Source organism: Phanerochaete carnosa (genome assembly GCF_000300595.1).
Source record: "Phanerochaete carnosa HHB-10118-sp unplaced genomic scaffold PHACAscaffold_4, whole genome shotgun sequence".
Classification (NCBI taxonomy): Eukaryota; Fungi; Basidiomycota; class Agaricomycetes; order Polyporales; family Phanerochaetaceae; genus Phanerochaete; species Phanerochaete carnosa.
The window spans coordinates 699,670-723,449 of record NW_006767631.1 but is presented as its reverse complement, the minus strand read 5'-3'; the positions used below and the strand labels follow the sequence as shown (position 1 = coordinate 723,449).

Genomic DNA, 23,780 nt, shown 5'->3' with positions numbered 1-23,780 from the left:
GGAAAGCTCACCTTCTTCAGTCACATTAATTTCCATTGCATAATTTAGAACTCTGATGATTCTTCACTTATTTGCCTCACATGTATATTGTTAGATAAAATAGAGCCTCAGCTGCCTGAAATCATATTAGAACAGCTTCTATCTACAGCGGAGCAGGTACCGCAGATGAAGCTTGGGTGGGCTCCTACTCTAGGGTTGAGCGAGGCGGAGAGGCGCCGTCGCTTATTTTTCGGAAAACCGAGCGACGAAAATAATTGTTGGGACATTTGCCGAGCTGCCGAGCACGCGCGCCAATAATTTGTGCCAGTCGCCTAGGGACGGTGAGCCTTTCGAAAGATTACGCAAATTCTGCTGACATAGACACAAATCCCGCTGACGTAGTATATATAAACGGTAATTACAAGATAGCCGATAATCACCCAACCCGATAATCCGCTTGAGAAAGCTCCCGTCCCTTAGGCGCTGGTCAGGAGTCTGGTCATTGACTGGAGTGACCAGTCATTGACCAGTCACTGACCGGCACAACACTGTTACACGCCGGTGTCGTTGCCGCATGCAGGTTGCGGCGTCGGGCACATCCGCAAACGGAAACGACCATGAGCTGTCAATCCGTCTGCCGATACATACGTGTCCGAATTCTAACCCCACGGTGATTGACCGTGTTGCTAACGAGACGGTGGGGTGTTCAAAAGTGGGTATTTCGCAGTAGCCCCTCTTCACGCACGTAGTCAAACGCGTCGGCAGCTATGAAACGAGCATCAATTAGATGCGCACGGCTATGGGCGAGGGGTCTAGGATACACAGAGTCCATATTGGTCTGAGAGCGGGAGGATGCCATGCGCGCATAGATCGAGTCTTTTGCGAAATGCGAGACAGTATAGAATTTTACGGCGCGCAGCATAATATCGCAGATATCCGGGATACTCAAACCTCTCAAACCTGTCTCGCTATCAGCTTAGTCTCGTTTAACTTCGCGCAGGACTTACTTTGCAGACGATTCTATATAGAAAGTGGTAGTTCCTGCTGTTCCGTTCTGCCCTGCTGACGTGCACCAGTATCTTGTTATGACCTGCACAGGGGTTCTGTACGATCGATATTGGTGGCTGTATGCATACGCGGGGCTCTAACGGTGAGGAAATTGTGAAAACTAGCCGGATTGTCTCCCGTTGTCGGTGCGAATGAGTGCTTGTTGCATGCGAACGACACGTCTGCCGAAACAGTCATCGACGGCGCATACGAACTTCTTGGAGGTACATACCTGTAACGCGGTTTTCAATATGCGCTGGATAGACCGTCCTCCAAATCTGCGAACGATTGGGGGTTTCAAATTCATCGGCCGGTGCAGTCGTACTTCAACGCTTCTGGGCTCCAGCGGTATAGATGCATTCGGGATGGACAATAGTGCGGGACGTCGTCGGCGTGGACACCTCCTGATGCCCTTACATCGTGTTCGATGAGTCAGGGCTCGAGCAATCAGCGGAGGCTGGGAAAGGTCCGTTCACGTCCGGTATGAAGCGGCGGAGGCGAGGACAGAATGAAAGTTGCCATATGCAGCGACGCCGCCAAAGTCTGAACTATGAGAGCATGTCCTACGCTGCAAAATCCGTGCTCGCTTAGGGCGCATATAGTGCATATGACAGCGGAACTCACCTGCGTACTGGGTGCGCCACCAGCGAACAAGCTGAAGCACTGAGAGGCACATTGGTAAGACTTGTCGTATGTAGGGTCTCGTCGAGCAGGAGAACAGATGCGGCAGACGCTAGCCACTTTGTCAAGAGATGACTGGGTCGTTAGCTGCTGAGATTGTCGATAAGCAAGGATCCACGAAACGCAGCAGTCAGAGAGACGCACGTCGAGATTCCTCGCTGCTTCGACCGCTCTGTTCAACTATTAAAGCGCCCGCGTGACATATGCACTACCAGACCGTCGAGCACATACGTTCTGTTAATGTGTCGGGTCAGGCTCGCATCGCGCACGAAACAGACGTACCACAAGGTCAGGGTTTAGCTCGACCTGTCATGACCGCAATACAATATCCGAAACTTAAAAAAGTACGCACAGATGTCAGAAGCAAGCAGATGCAAGTAGAGAAGCGTCCAGGGCAATGACAAGCCATAATCTGAGCGCGGAGGATGGACGTCGTAAACACGGGGCTAATTAGTAAATATTTTTAGCTGACAGAGGTACGAAAATGACCGTGAGAAAAGAAGCTAGAAAGCCTGAACACTTTCCGGTGAAAATATATGATAGGTAAAATTTGAAAATAAGAGTAAAACAAAGTCACCTTTTTTTAGTCAATCTTGTTGTAAAAAGTTGGTCAGCTCACAGCAAAAAGAGGTGCAACTACCGCTGGGCTATCCATATATAGAGTAATACACATGGAGAAAGAAATGATGATGATTTCGCCCTAAGGATATTTCAACTCTTCTAATAGCTCAAAAGGTGTAAAAGCAGTGTATCTTTTTGTACCACTAAAACGATAACATCCCCATGGGGGAATAGCTTAAGTGTATTTATGAAACAAACTGAATGTGCTTTTGCACCTCTATCCGCGCAAAATAGTATAAAATTAGCCCCGTGAAAGTAGGGAAACGGGTATATTAGACGCCCACACGAGATGGCATCATATCAAGGGTACGCTCGAATCTAATCAGTTATCTAATCGCTGAATCTGACATGATCTCGTGATCTTGGACTATGCCGGGCTGTGTTTGGGGAAGCCGGGCGAGAAAGTGAAAGTCCTATCAATTCATACGACAACTACCGGCCCTCGACAGCATCCAATATCTTTCACATCTCGGCCCCGACGAGCCATCATCGATGCATTATCACAGCTCGAGCCATGGCAGCTACAGCCCCCTGGTGCGGGCGGAGCATCTGCGTTCTCACTTCCGCCGAGCTAGTCCCTGCCACTACACACGCCAACACATCCCCTGCATTAGTTTGCCACCACGCGCACTTCAACAGTACCATTCCCGCGATGGGCTCGATGGGCTCCGAGCCGCCGCCGTCCTCGCATGGCCATTCGCAGAACGCACAGTCGCATCCCTTTGCGCTCAACACGTCTTCAAATGACAGCGGGTCGAACAGCGGCATCAGCGGCAACGGCTCTCGAGCGTGACTTGCAGCTTGCACCTGTCTGGCCTGTTTAGTTCCTCGAAGGAGTTTGAGGTGGATTCGAAGGCGAGGCTGAAGCTTCTTATTGTGCGTGCACACCCTTTATGCGATCAGAGGTTACTGACGAATGTGTATCACAGCTAGCGACCTTCCTCACGCTGCGCACCACTAACTTCTGCACGACGCTACTCTCCCCAGCAACTGTTCCTGAACGCCGCCATAAGCACACTCCCGTACTAATGGAGACCGCTGTCCCCCCTCCACGTGTCGATTCTACCTCTCCCCAGGCTACCACCGTCCTCTCCGCTCTGGCCGAAGTGGAAACAACCACCGTCGTCAGCGATGCTTCGACTTATGTGAAGATTACGTCTCCCATCTACGTTCGTGCTGTTCCAGCAGCTACGCAGGCGCATCCTATCGCTTCCACTTCTAGTGTGCGCTCCGGCTGCACTAGTGCTGACGCGTGGACAGCCAATACCAGCGAAATCGTCGAGAACTTCATGTCCGGCTGATCCATCTTAATCATTCGTCATGTCCAAGTGGATCGCCGTTCTTCTCGGTATCAGTGTTGCCCTCAACGGGATCTTACTGAAGGGCGTTGCCGCCAACACTGGCTCCCGATTGTTCGTGGCGGCGTACGCTCTCACTCTTGTGCGCGCGTATCCAAGAAGGTCGTCGACGAGGACGTTTGCGAATCTCCAAAGCCTTCCATCGTCATCCCGAGTACTGGGCCCGTTGTCACTTCCCATCCTTCTCCGATACTCGAGCCTCATTCTGCCCGTGCCGTTCTTGACGGTCCTGCGAAGGAGCGCAAGCTACCGGTCCTCAGCATCCCAGTTGATCTCACAACTGTCGACGCGAAGCTTGAGAAGGGGCGCCTCCTTACCGAGGCTGCGGCCCGTACCGAGCGCGTCCGCAACGACCAAGCCGCCGTCACCTAGGGCACTCCTCTTCTCCGCCGAATGTCAGCGCCAAGGTGTCCTGCTTGAGGGTGCACTCTGGCTTCTCGTGGCGTCTCTGCCGTCGCGCACACCCGCGAGCTGGAGCATAGTAAGCACGTAGCGAGTTTTTAAGCATGTCGTGAAACTCACCTATTAGTTTAAATCCTGTCCCTTTCCGTCACCGCGACTTTGTCATGCACGATGCAACCCACTCTCCTCCGCTGCCAGTCCCCGTGTACCCTCAGGCCGTTTCCCATGATGCAATTCGGCATGGGCGTCGCAATCGTCAATGACGAGGCGGTCCTCAAGACGGCGTAGGAGAGCGGGATAATCAAGACGGATCGTCGAGGGTACACTTGCAATGATACGGTCTGCCTCGACAATCTCAACAAGGGTGCTATGCTAGCTTGAGGACAGGCGGGGTGTGGTAGGATTTGCAGCAGCGGAGTATACAAGTATGATATTGATTCTACAGTGGCAAAACATATGCATAATCCTCTAGTGTTCTATCCTCTAAGAATATATGAAATATACACTGAACGAGCACAAAAATATATGGCTAGACTGGTGGATTGCCCCTCGAGATGTCGCTTCGCCTACTTCTCACATCGCCGCACCGGAGCTTTTGACCTTGCGTACTGTTCGCCTGTCCATCTCCTCCGCTTGTCTCCTCCTAACAGTGTCACAACCTCCAAATCGCCTATCCTCCGTGAACGCGTTACGGGCTGTACAGCACATGTGCGGCATGCCCTATCTGTGTGATATCCATGCACGTCTCAGGCCGCAGGTTCGTTGTGGTGGGTTCTCTTCGGCGCCGTGGTCGAGAAGCAGGCGCATGACCTCAGTATGTCCCTTCGCCTTCGCGCGGTCCGGCGCGCGTAATTCCTTCATGTCCACAGCTGCGATGCCGGCACCGTTGTCGAGGAGAACGCGGGAAGCGCCGATGTGCCCGTTCGAGGCCGCGTAAAACAACGGGCTTCGTTCGTCCTTATCCTGCGCGTTGATAGCCGCACCATGCTCGAGAAGAGTGAGCACGATGTCGACGTGACCATTTTGTGCAGCAATATGTAGCGGTGTTGCACCTTTCTTGTTCTGCGAGTCGACAGGTGCACCGCGCTCGATAAGGGTACGCACAATGTCGGCGTGGCCATTTTGTGCAGCGACATGTAGCGCCGTCAAGCCGTACTCGTTCTGCAAGTCGACAGCTGCACGGCGCTCGAGAAGGGTACGCGCAATGTCGACGTGGCCAGTTAGTGCAGCGATATGTAGCGGTGTCCAGCCGTCCTTGTTCTGCGGGTTGACAGCTGCACCGCACTCGAGAAGGGTACGTGAAGTGTCGGCGTGGCCCTTTTGTGCAGCGACATGTAGCGGTGTCAAGCCATACTCGTTCTGCAAGTCGACAGCTGCATCGCGCTCGAGGAGGGTATGCACAATGTCGGCGTGGCCATTTTCTGCAGCGATGTGTAGCGGTGTCCACCCGTCCCGTTGCCGCACGTCGACAGTTGCACCACGCTCGAGAAGGGTACGCGCAATGTCGGCGTGGCCATTTTCTGCAGCGACATGCAGCGGCGTCAAGCCGTCCTTGTTCTGCAAGTCGACAGCTGCACGGCGCTCGAGAAGGGTACGTGTAGTGTCGGCGTGACCCTTTTGTGCAGCGACATGTAGCGGTGTCCAGCCGTCCTTGCTCTTCGAGTCGACAGCTGCACCGCGCTCAAGAAGGGTACGCGCAGTGTCGGCGTGGCCAATTGCTGCAGCGCAATGTAGTGGTGTGCAGCTGTCCTTGCTCTTCGAATTGACATCTGCAGCGCGCTCGAGAAGGATACGCGCAATGTCGGCGTGGCCAATTGCTGCAGCGCAATGTAGCGGCGTCCAGCCGTTCTTGTTCTGCCGGTTGACATCTGCACCGCGCCCGAGAAGGATACGTGTAGTGTCGGCATGGCCATTTTCTGCAGCGACATGTAGCGGTGTCGAGCCATATTTGTTCCGCGACTTGGGAGCTGCACCGCGCTCGAGAAGGATACGCGCAACGTCGGCGTGGCCCTCTTGTGCAGCGATATGTAGCGGCGTCCAGCCGTTCTTGTTCTGCAGCTTAACAGCTGCACCGCGGTCGAGAAGGGTACGCGCAATGTCGGCGTGGCCACTTTCTGCAGCGATATGTAGCGGTGTCCAGTTGTTCTTGTTTTGCGAGTCGACAGCTGCACCACGCTCGAGAAGGGCACGCGCAGTGTCGACGTGGCCATTTTGTGCAGTGAAGTGTAGCGGTGTCCACCCGTCCTGTTGCCGTACGTCGACAGCTGCACCGCGCCTGAGAAGGGCACGCGCAATGTCGGCGTGGCCATTTAGTGCAGCGATATGTAGCGGTGTCGCACTGTTCTTGTTCTGCGAGTCGACAGCTGCACCGCGCTCGAGAAGGGTACGCGCAGTGTCGGCGTGGCCATTTTGTGCAGCGATATATAGCGGTGTCCAGCCATCCTTGTTCTGTGAGTCGACAGCTGCACCGCGCCCGAGAAGGGTGCGCGCAATGTCGGCGTGGCCATTTTCTGCAGTGATATACAGCGGTGTCCACCCGTTCTTGCTCTGCGAGTCGACAGCCGCGCTGTGCTCGAGAAGAGTGAGCACAATGTCGACGTGACCATTTTGTGCGGCGATATGTAGCGGTGTCAAGCCGCCCTTGTTCCGCGAGTCGACAGCTGCACCGCGCTTGAGAAGGATACACGTAATGTTGGCTTGGCCATTTTGTGCGGCGATATGCAGTGGTGTACACCTGTCCAGGTCCCGCACGTCGACAGCCGCGCCGTGGTCGAGAAGGGTGCGCATGTTGTCGATCTGGCCATATTGTGCTGCAAAATGCAGTGGTGCCCGCCCATCCTCTGCCAGTGCGTTGACAGATGCCCCGTACTCGAAAGGGGTGTGTGTGATATACTTGTCGATATGCCTGCTCCTGCCCAAGGCCTCCCCACCCCACAGATACATCACCTTCACATTATCTTCCCCTAATTTTAGCCCAACAAACTTCTTCCCCTCGTCCTCATCCATGTGGATCACACCCCATTTGATCACCTCAACAGCTTTCTTGCCTTGCACATCCCGCTCTCCGACCACTTCAGCCGCAACCCAGCAATCCCGCCAGGGGTACCCGACGCCGAGCAAGCGATACGGAGCATCCGCGATAAGACATCCATGTGTTTCGGTAGCAGTGACTTGTACGGTGATGGGCTCAGCGCGATCGTAGAAGTACAGTCGGAACACTGGCAGTCTACCAGTATTTCGGCAGGCGTCGTCGGGTGAGGATACAATGTAGCATGGCTCGGTGGCATATGCGGAATGGTAATATTCTTCGAGCTTATTCGTGTGAACTTGTTGAGGATCCACCAGCTGCAGCCGCTCCGTGTCAAGCGTCTGATTTGGGAGTAGCAACGCCGATGGGGATGCCAAGAGCCCCCGCCACGAGATCCACAGTCCGAATGGAGCATCAGATTCGTGCTGAAGGAAGAGGGATGTCCTGGCCCATGAAGGCATGTGCTTGATGAGCAACGTCCATGCGGACTCCGAGGAGGTCAACCGATCGTACAGAGGTAGCGTCGGGCATTGCAGGAGGTAACCAAGACAGGCTACCCTGTCAAGGTCTGTGGGGCAATTGCGACTCTTCACGGCTTGGATGACGTCGACTAATCGGTCCCAGCGAGATACACTCGAGATGAGGTCCTGCATGCGAGAAAAGAAACTCGAGCTATCGGAGAGGGGTGCGGCGGTGAGCCCGCCAGGTAACCAGCTGTCCACGGTCTCCTGCACGGTAGACAGACAATTGAACCAGTGCCGGTCCGATTTGAGAACTGTCGGCGTCGCATCAAACGGTAAGCCCAAGCCGTTAAAATATGTGATGCATGGTCTTCCGCGAGGGTGAGCTTGGTAAATATGACCGATCGTAGGCACGTCGAGCTTCCACTCCTCGATCCGAACTTCGTCGTCGTCCGCGTTGCCCTCCTGCCATAAACAGAGGACATCGAGGAAGACATATTTGGCATCCATATTCAGCAGCTCGATGCGGACGTGGTCGAGTGATGTGCCGCGCGGGATCGAGACAGGCCATCGGTGTCCGTTGATCGGTGTCACGACGTTCTGGCGCTCTTGTTCGTGGACCCAGCTATGTGACACCGTCCATAGGTCGGCAGGCAAGCAGCTAGGGCCCTCGTCGTTTTCCCAAGACACTACATGGAAGGGAAGGACTCGATTGCTGTACAGGTCCCAGACACGTCGAGGAGGCATTCGGGAGTCCTGGATGGAATGATTGCGAACTGTATTTTCTCGCCTTCGCTGGTCCTCATCACGACGATCCTTCATCCTGGTGAGTACTGGGACAAAGCCCTCGGGCCGCCGGTGGCTCGCCCATTGCGAGCGTAGTGTGCCGTACACCTCCCCGAAATCATGTGAAGCGCTGACAGCATACTCTAAACAGTCGCGAAGGCCGGGGGTTTCGAGCGTATAAGATGTACCAAGGACGTCGTTGAGTTTGGCAAGTAGATCGTCAATTGATAGGGAGCGACAAGGGATGTCCGCGAGTGAATTAGGTATCGCTCCTTGTCCAATGTATACCCACTGCAGGGGGATGGCGGAGAGAGTGGAAGGCCGGAGAGCGTAGCATTCTCCTCTACCTGATGACCGAAAAAATTCGTGGGCGGATGCAGCTCCGAACGACGAAGCCAGATGAATCAATCCCCAAATGAAGGTTCGATTGCTGTCGGCGGAAGAGCTCCCACATATGATCCGCTGGTTGACAAGCTCCGGGATGATTATCTGTGTCATGATAGGGCGATCGTTGCTTGGTAACCAAGGCGGGTGCATGTTGGCCAGTAGTATTCGCAAGTCGGGCCTGTTCTGTACTGCGTAGAGTGTGTAATACTGGCCGTCACATGTGTCAGTCGTGCTAGCAACGGATGGTCATGCAAGTCACACCAACCGAAGGTGCCTTAAAGCCGTTGGCCAATTCAAGCTCGACCAGCTCGTTGTATGCCTGTCGATACGGGATTGGAGTCAATCACACTTGCACTGCGAATCATAACATGATAATCACGTACCGCAATATAGTCGTATACTCTCGAGCTTCGACATGCAGCCTCTTCTGCGGTACAATATACTATTCGCATCCGTCGCCTGCTGGCGGCTACGTGTGTCCCCAGCCGCTGGCCTTCGTCTTGACACGCGTGGCTGGATGTACTATGCCTAAGGCAGAGAGGACGAGACAAGGACGAGACGCAACGGCAAGAGGAATGGAAGCTCGACGTACCCACCATCGGCTACACCTACTCCCGTCCCTCGACACCCTGCATTATCTATTTCAATGGCCTCGGTCTACCTCTCGATACCTCACCAGCCGTCCTGGGCTCAACACGACAGTGGTTCAATCGTGTCTGGACGTTGCAAGAGTCCCCGCTGAGCTGGCTTCCGGGAGGCTTAACTGGCAAACCTCTGGTAGATCCCCAATCATTCTTCGACCGTCTTCGCAGTATCGTGACAGCGGTTAACAGCCGTGGAGACGGCTCTGGCCTTGCCCAAACTCTTCGCGAACGCTCATGTACCAACGAGCTCGACAGGATCGCTGGGCTTGCGTACATCTTCCGGTGCCCCACACTCCCTATCTACGACGAGAACGTGAGTCCAGAGATCGCGTGGATCCTGTTACTCAAGCACATGGACGCTCAGCGGCGGACGGTAATCTCGCTACGGTATCCGCCGTGTAGTCCCTTTGGACTATGGGGATCATGGCAGAGATTCTTGCATTCTTCGGAGACCCCTCACGTCAGCCAACCCCTCATTTCAGCGGGAACCTCTGAGGACGGCAGCCTGAGGCTCGTGGATCCGAGTCAGCTCCACACTAATGCGCAGGGTGTATACTTCCATCCTGGCTATGTCATAGAATCATGTCATATCCTACTGGGCGGTGCTGCTCAAGCTGGAGCGGAAGAAATCGAGATATCCTGTGGAGATCGAGGAGAGTCTATCAAGCTCTCAATTCTCAGCAGACATGGGATACTTCTGAACGGCGTGTCATACTGCTTGATAAATCACAGAGAAGACGCGGAGCACTGGGTTGTTGGCGAAGTAGTTGGAGAACAGATTGTAGACGAAGAGGAGGCACTCTTAGTCGCAAGATGGGCGGTCATCCGGGTCGACTCGGCGCCCATGTTGAGTAGCTCTATGCGAACGTGGTCGAGGGTCGTCTTGCGTGGGGTAGGGACAGGCCATTGCTCTCCATTAATCTTCGTCCATACGTCGATACGATCCTGCTCGTCCACCCAGCTATGCGAGACACACCAGACCTTGGATGGTATATCTTCAGGGTCGGAGCCTGCCTCTCGGGGAAGGGCGTGAAGCCGGAGAACACGGTTGGAACGCAGATCCCATACACGACGGGGAGGAATTCTGGAATTCTGGATGGAGGATCCGCGGATAGCGTCGCGGCGGATTGTCTCGAGTTCGTCTTCGCGAGCGGCTATTTTTTGCACGACGTCGCGGAAATCGGTGTGCCACCAAGGACGCAGGAAGCCGTATAGTTCGCCAAAATCTTTTGACTGCTGTACGAAATGCTGTAAGCAGCCTTCAAGACCAGGGGTCTCTAAAGAGTATTCGGTTTGGAGGATGTGGTTGAGGTTGCAGAGCAGGTCTTGCAGACCAACGTCGGCACAAGATCCAGCTGCCAACATATTCGTTATAGTACCGCGGCCCACGTGCATTTGCTGAAGCGTGACTTCAGAGCGTCGAGACGGCTTTAGAGAAAACATTGTGCCATTGTCCGCGCGTAGAGAATTGAACAAGAGCTTGTCAGAGACACGTCCCGACCTCGCAAGTTGCACCGTGCCCCAGATATTCAGGCGATTCTCTTCCGAGGTTGTGTCCGGGTCTCCATTTCCGTTGACACGTTGCTCGAGTCCAGCAGGGATCACGGTCGTGCCGGCGGTGGTATCTTGCCAAGGAGGGCCTTCGCAAGGAACTATGATAGACGTCCCTTCCAATTCGAAACGCCAGCCCGCGTTCCCCACCTGCGAGAGAACATTAGCGCACTAAACATGACGCGGCCTTCGCACGAATCGTGCTGCCATCCCAAGAACTCACTGATGCTAAATTGTTCGAGTTGAACAAATCCGAATTATCTCTACTGCCACTCGTTCTGGTCTTTCCCGTCTTCGTCTAAGTAGGGTTGACCAAGTCCTCGTAAGTTTATCATGCCGTAATGATGAAGGCAGCCGTTACAGCGCACCGAAGGATCCGCAGTCTCACCAAAATCTGCTATTCTTGGATCGGCGTCGGCTTGCCCTCCACATAGCGGAAGGGGATCGCATAAGGATGTCATCCTTCTGCATAGCAGTCAGCCTCATGTGACGATAGAGCGAATGGGCATGGGTCGTCGCGGCGTAATGACGGCCTGGGCGAGCAACGTCGGGGGGCAGTGCGGCCGTGCGACACCGCAGGGTGACTGGCCCAGCACAACCAGGACAGTGTCTGGGTGAAAATAAGATACGTACTTTGAGCCGTGTCGTTGTGTGTTCTGTTTCCCCTCTGTGTGCTCGCGTTGGTCGTGGACAGAGACGAGTCACGGAGGATCGTTACACGTGTTGCAGCGTGCATGTTGTGGCGTCGGGCGGATCCGTGAACGAGATGGCTATGAGCTGTCAGTCCCTCCGCCAATGCGAATGCTTGCCGAAGTCGATTCAGTCCCACGGCCTTTGACCGCGCTATCAGTGGGATGACAAGGTTATTCGGGAGCGAGCACGCCGTAGTGATGCCCTCATCGCGCAGAGTCAAGAACACGCCGGCAGCTATGAAAGAGTATCGATTAGACAACAATATTTGGACATGCATGGCTAATATAGACAACAGGTCAGGGATCCACAGAGGTCACATTGGTCCAAGAACGAATGCCCGCATGCGCGCGCAATTTTTTTTTTTTGCGAAATACAAAGACAGTGTAGAATCTCATACCGCACAGCGTGAGGTCGAAGCACGATGCCCGGGCCCGAAACGCTTAAACCAGCACCGCCATCAGCGTCATCTCGTCCAACGCCACGCAGGGCTCACCTTGCAAAACGATCTCATCTAAACAGCGACAACCCCTGCTGTCCCACCCTTCCCTCTCAAAGCATACCAGCATTTAAAGAGCTACCATCTTGCCATGACCTGCACAGGGAGCATGTACGACCGATATCGGTGGTTGTATACACGGACCCAGACGGTACCAAAACTGTGAAGACTGGCCAGATCTTTGAGGGTGCGAATGGGATGCATGTTGTACGGGAAAGACACATCTGTCGAAACGGTTATCGACAGCGCATATACAGCTTCTTGGGGGTACGTACCTGTAACGCGGTCTTTGCTATATGTGCTTAAGAAGTCTCCCACCAAATTTGCGGACGGCCGTCTCTTTCTTCTTGTCTTCTTTCCCGCCGCTTTTTTCACATTCTTCCACCGATGCAGCCGTAATTCGGTGCGTCTGAGCTCATGCAATATAGATGCATTCGGGACAGACGATAGTACGAGACGTCGCCAATGTGGACATCTCGTGATGCTCCTATGTCATATTCGATGATAGCGGTACGCCTCCACGGATATGGGCGGTGAGCCAAGGCCCGAGCAATCAACGAAGACTGAAAAAAGGTCCGTTCGGGTCCGGTATGAAGTGGTGGAGGCGAGGCGATAGAACGAAAGTTGCTAAATGCGGCGACGATGTTGAGAAACGCGACGCTTGCGCCATCAAATTTCAAAGTCTGAATCAACGCGAGCAAATCCTTCACTGCAAGAACCCAAGTTCGCTTAGGGCGCATGTAGTGCATATGACAGCGAGACTCACCTGCATGCTGAGCGTGTCGCCAGCGAACAGGCTGAAACATTGAAATGCACTTTGACAAGACTTGTCGTATGTACCTTTGTGCGGGGTCTTGTCGAGCAGAAGGACAGATGCGGCAGACGCTTGTATGTTCAAATTAAGCTAGCGCTTTGCCAACAGACGACTGAGTCGCTGGCCGCTGAACTTGCCAATAAGCAAGGACATATGAGACACAGCGGCCAGGGAGACGCACCTCGAGATTCCTCACCACTTCGACCGCTTTGATCCATCCTCAAAGGGCCCGCGTAGCATATGCATTACTGAATTATCGAGAATGCGCGTTCTGTTAAGGCGTCGAGTTAAGCCCGCATCGCGCACGAAACAGACGCACCACAAGGTCCGGCCAGGGTTTAGCTAGGCGCACCATAACCGCAATACGCTATCCGAGACCTAAGAGAGTGCGCACAGATGCCAGAAAACAAGCGGATACAAGCAGAGAAGTATCTAGGACAGCGACGAGCCATAATCTAAGCGTGGAGGATGGAGGTCGTGAAGTTCGTCTGGCAGAAAAACGGGCGTTGGACGCCCGCCCGAGATGGCATCAATATCCGCCCGCCGCAAGCCCTGACCAGAACGACGGCGGCGATCTTCGTCTCAGCCTCCAAGCCGACCGTGCTGTTCTGCCATGGCTTCCCATCCACGTCTCACGACTGGCGACACATCGTGCCTCGTCTGAAGGACAAAGGATACGGCGTGCTCGTCTTGGACATGCTCGGGTATGGCGGGACCGACAAGCCCACCGACCCGGCGGCGTATGTTCCAAGCTTGATATCGAAAGACATTGCCGATATATTGGACGCCGAGAAGCTCGAGAAGGTTATTGCTATCGGTCATGACTGGTGAGTCGTTCCTCCTCTCTGAGGGCTATCTCGGATGCTGAACTACTCACTGCAGGGGCTGCAAGGCGATCTCGCGCCTCACGAACTACTATCCCGAGCGAGTCCTCGCCTACGTCTTCCTCGGATTCTCTCCTTCGTGCAAGTGCTGCCCCCGATGGACTTCGAAGTGTTCCTGGTCTTCTTGAAGCAGTACCTCGGGTACGAGACGTTCGGCTAGTGGAAATTTCTTAGTGAACCAGACGCGAACGAGGTCATCCAGGCGCATGTAGGTGGCAGACGCGCGTCCACTCCGTCCCACAACCGTTGACCGTTGACGCGTCTCACAGATCGACTCGTTCGTCAGCGTCATGTTTCCGCATCACCCTGATATATGGAAGGAGCGCTTGGCGCCGACGGGCGCGCTCAAGCAGAGCCTGTTTGAAGACTTCGCTGCGCCTCGACCGCTTTACTTGTCCGAGGAAGACGCGAAGCACTTTGTGGAGACCTTCAGGCGCGGCGGCTTCGCGGCGCCAACATGCTGGTTCAAGATTGCGACGAGCAAGCTATCTGCCGAGGACGACCTGCGTGCGTCTTCATATCCCTGTGGATATGTCTCTCATGGCGTGGCTGATGCAAGGGCTATGCTGCAGAGATCCCTTCCGAGCGCAAGCTCCCGCCTGTCAGGGCGCCGATTTATTATGCCGCGGCGAAGGACGACTACGTCTACCCTCCCAAGACAGGCTTTGCGTCGTTTACGCAGGAGGTGTTCCGCGGTCACAGTGTGACAATGAAAGAATACCACGCGGACCACTGGCTAATTCTCTCCCACGGAGAAGAGATTGCGCGCGATCTCGAGGAGTGGATAGAGGGCACCGTCGCCGCAAAAGTCGGCCTTTAAGCTAGTGGCTTCCGTACGTACAAGAGACCCGGTGGCTAATGCCCTCTTTATAGATATCGCGTTTTGTCTTAGTTCCTTGCCAAGTATACAGCGACTCGAGTCTCTTTTGCACGTGAATAATGAGAAATCCAGCACTCCCATTGTAACTTAGATCACGTTAGGGTTACTTACCAGCGTACAGTTACTCCAAGCAACATGGGACTTGAGCAGTCCAGTGCTGCAAAACTGCGTAAGTGGTCGCTCATCAAGCTGGGACTTGCGAGTGTGTATAAGCCGTACTAAAAGCACAGGAGCCATTCAAGTGTTAATCGTGCTGGTTGCGCTCTAAATTTGGTTGGCTCAGCTGCGTATGCATTTCAAGTTGTTCCCGGGAGCGTGCGGTCTCAGTGACCACGATTGCTATAATTCTGTCTCAAACAGCAACGTCGGATAATAAGTATGTGAGTACAAACCGTGACTCTGGTGCTTGTACGTACTGAGCTGACACGGGCTCGAGCAGATGGCCATCCATTATCAAACGCCTCGTGAATATGGGCTCGCGCGTCATGTATTTCGGCGCAAGTGGCATGCCTGCTGCGGGTCTAGTGAGTCGCGGTGCATCACAGCAATACTGAGGCACTTCAACGTTCTCTTGCTTGAGAGACTAGTCTTCAAGGCTGCGACTATCGGTTCGTACCCCTCCGGCGGGTTCATTCGGATACCATGAAAGTGCCTTGCGTGGAATTCGCATGAAGCCCACATCTGGTAGGATACTCAGCGATTCCCGGGTCACGATAGGCTTCCACGGAAAGAAAGCCATTCAGATGGCTTGCCCGCGACATCTCAGGTCAAGTCTCGGGTAGTCTGAAATCAGCTCAATGCCGGTTATCGCGACGCATAAATACGCAAGCATCCTTGCCGCTTTCTCTCTATCATCACTATCTCATCATGGACACATCGCTGTACAAGGACGTCGTCACCTCTCGCGGCCTGACATACAGTTACTACTTCTCCCCCGCCCAGCCCTCCAAGCCGACCCTGCTGTTCTGCCATGGCTTCCCATGCACGTCTTACGACTGGCGCCACATCGCGCCTCGTCTGAAGGACAAGGGCTACGGCGTGCTTGCATTGGACATGCTCGGGTATGGCGGGACCGACAAGCCCACGGACCCGGCGGCGTACGTCCCGAGTCTGATATCCAAAGACATTATCGATATTATGGATGCCGAGAAACTTGACAAGGTCATCGCTATCGGCAATGACTGGTGAGTCGTCTCGTCCTTTCTCTCTGAGGGCTATTTCGGACGCTGAACCGCCAACTGCAGGGGCTGCAAGGCGATCTCGCGCCTCGCGAACTATTACCCCGAGCGAGTCCTCGCCTATGCCTTCCTCGGCGTCTCCTTCGTACAGGTGCTGCCCCCGATGGACTTCGAAGTGTTCCTGGCCTACCTGAAGGAGAACGTCGGGCACGAGCTGTTCGGCTGCTGGACGTTCTTCAGCGAGCCAGACTCGGACGAGGTCCTCCAGGCACACGTATGCGGCACGCGTTCCCGCCTCATCTCGCAGTCTCGCTGACGCGTGTTTCACAGATCGACTCGTTCGTCAACATCGAGTTTCCGCACGACCCTGAGATCTGGAAGGAGCGCTTGGCGCCGACGGGCGCGCTCAAGCAGAACCTGCTCGACAACTTCACCTCCCCCCGGACAGCTTACCTGTCCGAGGAAGACGTGAAGCATTTTGTGGAGACCTTCAGGCGCAACGGCTTTGCGGCGCCGACGTGCTGGTTCAGGATCGCGACGAGCAAGCTGTCTGCCGAGGACGACCTGCGTGCGTCTTCATATCCCTTTGGACCTGTCTCTCATGGCGTGGCTGACGCACGGGCTATGCTGCAGAGATCCCTCCCGAGCGCAAGTTCCCGCCTGTCGAGGCGCCAATCTACCATGCCGTGGCAACGAATGACTTTCTCTGCCCTCCCAAGGCCGACTTTGCGTCGTTCAGGCAGGAGGTGTTCAGCAAGCACAGTGTGACGACGCAAGAGCTCGACGCGGACCACTTTCTCATTCTCTCCCACGGAGACGAGATTTCCCGCGGTCTTGAGGAGTGGATCGAAGGTACCGTCGCCGCGAAAGTCGGCCTTTGAGCTAGTGGCCTCCGTACGTACGAGAAATTTGATGGCTGATGCCTTCTGTATGAATATCGCGATTGTGTTTTAGTTCCTTGCCGGGCATACAACGACTCGAGTTTCTTTTGCATGTGAATTATTAGAAACATACATTCCCATTGTAGATCACGTTAGAATTACTTACCAGCGTACAGATACTCCGAGCAAAATGCGAATTGAACAGTGCTGTGCTGTGAATCTGCATGAGTGGTCGCTCGTCAAGCTGGGATTTGCGTGTGTGTATAGGCCGCCCTAAAGCGCAGGAGCCATTTCAAGCGTCCGTGTAAGCGTCAATTACTGTATGCTGGTTGTGTTCTAGCCTTAAGTTTGGCCGATCCAGCTGCAGACGCATTTGTTCCCGGGAGCAAGCGGCCTCGACGACCACAGCGATACTGCAGCATTTCATCACTTCGTTTCTTGCTCTAGAACTTGGTCTTCACGACTGCAACTATCATCACTTCGTACCCCTCGGATCTGGCAGACTCGTACGGATGCGGGGAAAGTGCCTCGCGCGGAATTTGTACCAAGCCCACATCCGGTACGCTACTCAGCAGTTCTCGGGTCATGATATGTGCCGCTCTTGCCAAGATTCCGTCTCTCACGTATCTTCCCACCCGTCCAACGAGCGACTGGCCAGGCTGTTGTAAACAGCTTCGCGGGACCGACGACTGGCGTTTGATGAGGCGTTGGTTTCGATCTACCACACAACATACACGAGCTTTGGCAGTGCCATTTCCATTGTCAATGACGCTTCCACGTCCTCGTATCGTTTACTCCGAGTCCGGCGCCAGAGGGCCGTCATTATTTCGAGCACTAGCTAAGTCGATATCTTTGTAGTTTGGCATTGCGACAGTTCGCTAACTATACTCTGGATTCATTCCCAGCCTCGCGCAACGCGTTCGGTGCTGTGATCTCTCATAGCACGTCAGACAGAGCACACTGTGCACATCACCCGGACCGACGTGTTTGCTCATGCACTGGTCCATGTCTACGTTGAATCCCAGGACGTCTTTCTACTGGAACTGCCCCCAGTGTGTCCAGGCACCTCGACCTGGACTCCCTCTCCGGAACGTCGGCCTGCCGTGCGGCGCCTCTTCTACACCATCCACCCTCCCACCGATCTGAGGACGACCCTCCAGTGAGCCTGCCTCCGATCCCACGACCCTGAGAGCGCTGCCTAATCGCGCATGCACCCCCAACCTTGTCGGTTCCGAGCCAATTCGTCCGACGTTCATCCGCTCCTGCGCACCCGCCGGCTCCAGCGCAGAGCATGCGGTGCCCATCACGGAGGTACGCGCTAGACATATTTAGGCTTTCTCCATTGTCGCGCACGTTGCAGACGCGTTCTGTTCACACGCAGAGTGGGTGCGTAAGGCCCAGTCGATGTGATAAATCCACCAGCTCAGCTATTGCCTCATGCATGACGGAACACCGGAGAGGCCGACGCGACGAACGCCTGTGCGGTTCCACACGAAAATTCTCCTGCTATTGGACACACGCGCTCGAGCAGGCGAGCCTCGCGCTTCGCACCGCGAAATCAATGAGGTCTGATCTGCCGCAGAGGCGCGAGCGGAACAGCACGCGGTGCGGCGCGGCGGCGCGTGGGGCCGGACTCGTCCTGGCGATAACAAGCACCAGAGTCGCACCACGTCCACACGTCCTTCGCTGTCGCAAAGGGAAAGATCCGCCGCCGCTCCGCGCCGCCCATGCGATGCGATGCGATGCGGTGCGACGATCCTCTCTGAGTCCCGTCTCGGCCCCGCAGCATGCGCAGTGCGCACGCAGCGCACACAGTCTGCGTGAGCCCAGGTTGTATCCAGGCCTGGCATGATCGGACGCGCTGGGGCCCCTCGCCGTCGATGCAGCTACTGCAACGCCACGCGCGCTCGATCCTGCGCTACAGCAACACCGGGGCAAGTCTATCACGGGCGAGTTGGCTCTCCAATTCGGTCGGGCGGACACTGCCCCAGCTGACGTCGATGGCACCACTCGATCCTCTTGGCTTGGCGCAGGCGCCACCATCCTGGTGCCCCACCTAGGCCTGCGTGCCAGACTGCGCATGCCCCTCTACGGGTTAGCGTTGTGGCACAGGGTCCAGTCGACATGGGCTTGGCGGTACCGGGACGAGCGAGCGAGCTGTAGCTCGGGCGCGTCTCAGCACGAAGTACGGTTGCCGAGCAGGCTCAGGTCAAATCCCCAAAACCCAAGTCCGAATCACAAAGCTGATGGCCAACCGCATAATGAGCGCCCGAGCACCTTCCCGCACACAAACATTAGTCTGGGTTATGTATGGCATTTTTGGGCCTTTTGGATGTTACGAAAACATGTAAGGTGCTGTATCTGTATACTCTGAGGTCAATAAAGGTAGTAGCGGGCCGAGGACCATTATCTGACCCAAACTTATCGAAGCGATAATCAAGCGCCCAAAGCTTCGATTATCTTATCTAGAGCCTAACCCTAAGTCGGTAGCACAATCTAGCGAGTACGGCATGACTTGTTCTCACTAGGTGATATTGATCATAACTAGGTTAGCAGCTGATAATATATACATTTAGTAAAATAGCTACACAGGAGGGCAAGGTCAAGCACACCTGCAACGACTCCGACGGCAAGGGAGGCCCAAGCCCCGACGCGCTGCTTCTATGGAAAGTGGGCGCCTAACGTCGCCATCGCTGTTCGCCCCACCGCCTGCCCTGCAAACGATGATTGACATGCTTCATTTGACTTCTAACCTCGTATACATGCAATATTAATCGACTATTTATGCTGAAAATACTCAAATGTTCAGAGTAAGAGGCGCCAGTGCACTCGGAGGTTGGTGGTGTATGGCGGTTATCCGAGCGCTGATGGTATCAGATTTGGGTTTCTGACTTGGGTTTTGGGAATTTGACCTGAGCCTGCTCGGCAACCGTACGAAGGGATCTTTGGTCGCAGCGCACAAACTCTCGATTGCACTCAGTCTCCCTTCGAAACGTAAATAGGCTTACATATAAGACATGGGTAGCCTCGACATGTACAGTACGTACACAGAGAATGGAATATCCCCCCAGAGATAGAACTTTGTCCCGTACGAGACGCGGAGAGCACAGAACGAGTACCTCGTGTTGCCAAAACCGAGGTCAAGCTGCCTGGAGGGTCGCGTCTTCGAAGTCGTCGAGCTCGCCCAGGCTGTCATGGCGTTGCGCAGAGCAGAAATGCGTGGGGATTGCATGGATAGCACTCCTAGCAGTCGTATGCGTAGTGTCAGAACGACGACATACGACAAATGGCGCCCTGCCTGGTGGCATTGGGCGGTTCGTGCTCGACCGGACGGACTTCACTTCGCTGTCGCAGATTGGAGACTTGGTTCGCGCCTTGACAAGTCACTTCCAACATGCACCTGGAAGCCATGCATTTAAGTTTGCCGCTGTGGGTACCATCGCCGACTACGGGCATACAAGGACGCATCGACTGTACAACGCGCGAAAGGGGTGCTTGCGTTTCCCTCTGCCGGCCTATGCGACGTTCCTGAGTCAATTCAATCCATATTTCTCAAGTCGCCGGCGCGCATAGATGCTGTGTCTTCGCGGGACTTACTAGGAGCTCACGCGTCTCGACTCTCGAGCGCTCTGGGTCCGGACACTAATCCGCTCGGCGAGACCTACACGCCTTGGAAGATGTGGCCAATAGATGATTATGTAATACGAAAGCGTGTAGGGAGGGCTCGTCATAGACTAGGTCATAGATGACGACGTTACGATGTGGGCGCCTCGCGCGGCCGGAACCAGGACCGCAGCCCGCGTGCATTAATTCTAAGGACAGGGAGAGGACAGGGACGTGTCTCAGTTCTGCTACCGCAGGTGCTGAAACAAGCCTGGGTGCGCACCCAGGTATATAGCGCACAACGAGGGGGACGTTGCCTGGCGTTGCGTTGCGTCCTGCTCTGCGCAGGGCCGCGGACGAAGGGGGGCTGCGCCACGAGGCTGCTCCGTACGGGGGCACAGCGTTCCCACGCGAGGGACCCAGCACCCAATCAGCTCCACGCGACGCGCCCTGGAAGAGAAGCATCTCAGATGGGCGGCGGGCGAGGAGGCCAGTGATTGGCCAGGCGCCGCGCGCGGGTTACGTACGCCGGTGTCTTTGTCGGAGGTACTGCAGCCCACTCCCGTTCGCCTGCCACAGGGTCGCAGAAAGAGGGCGCATTGGCGAGGTCGAGACCACCAGCGAGACTGGCGATGTGCGCGGACGGACGGTCGAAAGAAAGAAAGAAAGTGGTGCGGTCGGTGGCTTCGGAGAGCATTGCCGAGCAGAAGAGCCCGAGAGCAAGCGTAGCCGCCATTGACACTCTGCAGCGCGCGCGCGTAAACATAGAAGCAAAGTACCAAATTCCAGCTGGCCAGCCCGCAGGCGCCTATTTGCAGAGGCAGGCAGTGCACTGCCGCGACGCCGACAGCAATAGGAGCCTCTCCTTTCTCGTGCGCGTCTCGGAGCCTCCGGGCGTCCCAGAGAGCTTCCACCTCGGTGGTGCAGCCCCGTCGGTGTCGGTCATCTCGCTGTGGCGAGCAGTGACGTTGGCGGAGCGTGGGCGAGCGCAAACTGAGCGGGCGAGACAGAAGAGGCGCACACATAGACTGGGTGTGGGGAAAGAAACCCGCTTTTCGCGCAAGCGCAGCTGCGTCGATCGACGATCGCGCGTCCTCAGATTGATCATGCTCCGATGCGGGGTAAGCGAGACGTGCGGCGGGGGCGGCGCGGGGAAACGTGGGGAAACAGGGCGGGACCACGTTGAGCCCGGGCACGACCAGACCTTCCTCACTCCGCGGCGAAAACGCACCAAGATCCGAAAATGGGCAAGTGCACGCGGGACGTCTTGTATTGCGCGCGTTGCCATTGGCCAGCTCTCGACACAAGTTCCCTACAACCGTTGCGCGGCGAATCACTGAGCAGGGCAGAGCAGAGACTACGTCCGCATTTTGATCCCCCGTTCTCTTTCGCGTTCTCTTCTACGTCTGTGCTGCCACGGACTTGCGAAGTGTCACCCTCTGAAGGGCCAGGGGGCCGACGCGCCGCCGGAAGCAATGCGCGGCCCCAGATGGCAGCGGTGCTTCGCAGGCTTCGATCCAGGACCATTCGCTTGCGCATATGGTGCCTAGAGGCCAGAACAAAGTCCCGTCGGGGATGACGGAGCGCCGGCTCGGAGCCTGCGCCCTCCGAGCTGTTGCAATTCCGAACCTTGCTCTGCTTCAGTACACTGTGTGGCAGGCTGCGGTCTCGGTGAACGTGTGAGGTGGCGAGCGATACGTTGCTATCGAACGCCACATATGGGCACATCGGCACACGGGAAAGGCATCTGGTCTTCATCGGTTTCATATCTCAGTCGCACCTCTCCGTACGACGACAAATATGCATCATAGAATGAAGCTTAAGCTCCCGCAGACCGACGTCACCAGTGCATCTTTCCCCACAACGATTATTTGCCTTGGTCTCGCGCCCAACATGCGACGAGCCCGACACGCAACGCACACACCGTTTCTCCGCAGGTGGTGCATCGCAACCCGACGCTTTGATAGACGCGCGACGCGCTGACCCCTGTCTCGGATCCTGATCGCACACCGGGAATCAACTCATCCTCGCCCCCAGAAAAGTTATCGCCGAATTGCACAGAGCACATCCGGACTTGGGTTTGGGCGCACGGACGATGCGTTCATACAAGCACAGGCGTCGACCGTGCGCCATGACGACGGACAGGCTACTTCGCTGCAGCGTGCAAGTGGAGGCAGCGGTGGGCCGTCGAGATGTAATGTCGGTACGAGCAATATAGCAATTTGATATTGCACATAGATGTTGTAATATGTAGGGCACAAATGCTATCTGAGACGCGCCCGAGGCGCAGCGCGATATACCATCACGGGCACGGCGCCCGCTGTAGAAGTAGAAAAAAGAAGAGAAAATGTGAACTTACCCTGTCCCTCCGATACACTGCAGACGCCTCCGAGGCCTGCCGGCGCTAACGGAGCTTTGCGCGCGCCGTCAGGACGCTGCAGGCCGGCGGCCAGAAGGCGCAAAAAAAAGAGACAAATCGTGGTTCGAAACCGCGAAGACACGAATGGAAGACAAGCTATAGCCGAGCACAGCGGAATCGGCAATAGACAGCGCAGCAAAGCGTCCGACGGCGAGAGGGCGGGACAAGAGAGTGTGGCATGCCCATGTGTGGCGAACAGATCCGGCGGGACAGGAAAGCTCGCGCCGGCCAATGGGAGGCAGGCTCGGGCGGAGAAGCCAGAGGGAGCAAGGAACAGGGGGGACGGCCGGACGCTTTGGTGGGTCGCGCTTTCTGATTATCGCGCTACCGCGAACGAAGGTTCCTGCGCTTTGGGCTGAGCCAAGGCGAGGGACAGCGAAGTCAAGGTCGTTGTCCATATGTCGGTGAGTTGCGGACGAGAAGGCGAGACGCACGCCGATAGATGTGATTCGTCGTGGAAGACGGATGCAGATGACGGAAAACGTGTGTTAAAGAGCACCCGTTCTGCCCTGCTTAACAATCGTGCTAGGCTCTGGTGCGGAATGCTCTGCAGACGCAGTGGACAAGGTTGCATATCTCTGTGAGAAACGCTAGGCGTTGCGCTTTGGGTTGGTGTGCGTACGGCAGGGCTCCGAAGCGATACCTAAGTATATGCGGGGGCGCATTGGGTGATGACAAACGTTATCTGCGCTCGCCACGATCACTGACGGTGGCCCATCTGTCCATGATCAAATTGTACACGGTGGGCGAGCGCAGATGCAAGGGGAAGATGTGAGATCGGATGAAAACGGTATATCAGAAGTAGCGGAAGGACGTACTGTGGGGAAACAGCATGGGATGACTTCATCGCTGTGTCGCAAGCGGTGCTCGCTGTGACAGACGGCGGACCAGGGGTCGACAAGCGTCGCGGTGGGTGCTGACGAGGGCGCAATATGTCGTGTCTCGGGCAAGGAGGCCAGAGACAGCAGGAAGGACAGGTCGGAAGCA

General features: G+C 55.6%; 6 protein-coding genes across 6 annotated transcripts; 4 read left to right on the top strand and 2 right to left on the bottom strand.

Moving 5' to 3' along the window:
- The first annotated feature begins 2,755 nt into the window (after positions 1-2,755).
- Positions 2,756-3,251, top strand: PHACADRAFT_253517 (uncharacterized protein). Its single transcript, XM_007394209.1, has one exon. The coding sequence runs from the start codon at positions 2,843-2,845 to the stop codon at positions 3,119-3,121; it is 279 nt and encodes a 92-aa protein (XP_007394271.1). The 5' UTR covers positions 2,756-2,842; the 3' UTR covers positions 3,122-3,251.
- Positions 3,252-6,317, bottom strand: PHACADRAFT_118092 (uncharacterized protein). The gene has a single exon (XM_007394208.1). It carries the CDS (start codon positions 6,296-6,298, stop codon positions 5,630-5,632), a length of 669 nt encoding a protein of 222 aa, XP_007394270.1. The 5' UTR covers positions 6,299-6,317; the 3' UTR covers positions 3,252-5,629.
- A 2,801-nt stretch (positions 6,318-9,118) lies between these two features.
- On the top strand, positions 9,119-10,095 carry PHACADRAFT_194031 (uncharacterized protein; the record flags this gene model as incomplete). The annotated part of the gene is made up of 3 exons (XM_007394207.1): positions 9,119-9,223; positions 9,288-9,908; positions 9,973-10,095. The coding sequence occupies 3 exons, from the start codon at positions 9,119-9,121 to the stop codon at positions 10,093-10,095; spliced, it is 849 nt and encodes a 282-aa protein (XP_007394269.1).
- Positions 10,096-10,120: 25 nt separating this feature from the next.
- On the bottom strand, positions 10,121-11,155 carry PHACADRAFT_194030 (uncharacterized protein; the record flags this gene model as incomplete). Its single annotated transcript, XM_007394206.1, has 2 exons — positions 10,121-11,095; positions 11,141-11,155. The coding sequence occupies 2 exons, from the start codon at positions 11,153-11,155 to the stop codon at positions 10,121-10,123; spliced, it is 990 nt and encodes a 329-aa protein (XP_007394268.1).
- Positions 11,156-13,116: 1,961 nt separating this feature from the next.
- PHACADRAFT_207661 (uncharacterized protein) lies at positions 13,117-14,828 on the top strand. The gene is made up of 5 exons (XM_007394205.1): positions 13,117-13,775; positions 13,831-13,941; positions 14,007-14,040; positions 14,102-14,339; positions 14,405-14,828. The coding sequence occupies exons 1-5, from the start codon at positions 13,417-13,419 to the stop codon at positions 14,650-14,652; spliced, it is 990 nt and encodes a 329-aa protein (XP_007394267.1). The 5' UTR covers positions 13,117-13,416; the 3' UTR covers positions 14,653-14,828.
- A 751-nt stretch (positions 14,829-15,579) lies between these two features.
- PHACADRAFT_91351 (uncharacterized protein) lies at positions 15,580-16,771 on the top strand (the record flags this gene model as incomplete). Its single annotated transcript, XM_007394204.1, has 4 exons — positions 15,580-15,896; positions 15,957-16,164; positions 16,221-16,496; positions 16,559-16,771. The coding sequence occupies 4 exons, from the start codon at positions 15,580-15,582 to the stop codon at positions 16,769-16,771; spliced, it is 1,014 nt and encodes a 337-aa protein (XP_007394266.1).
- Positions 16,772-23,780: the final 7,009 nt, after the last annotated feature.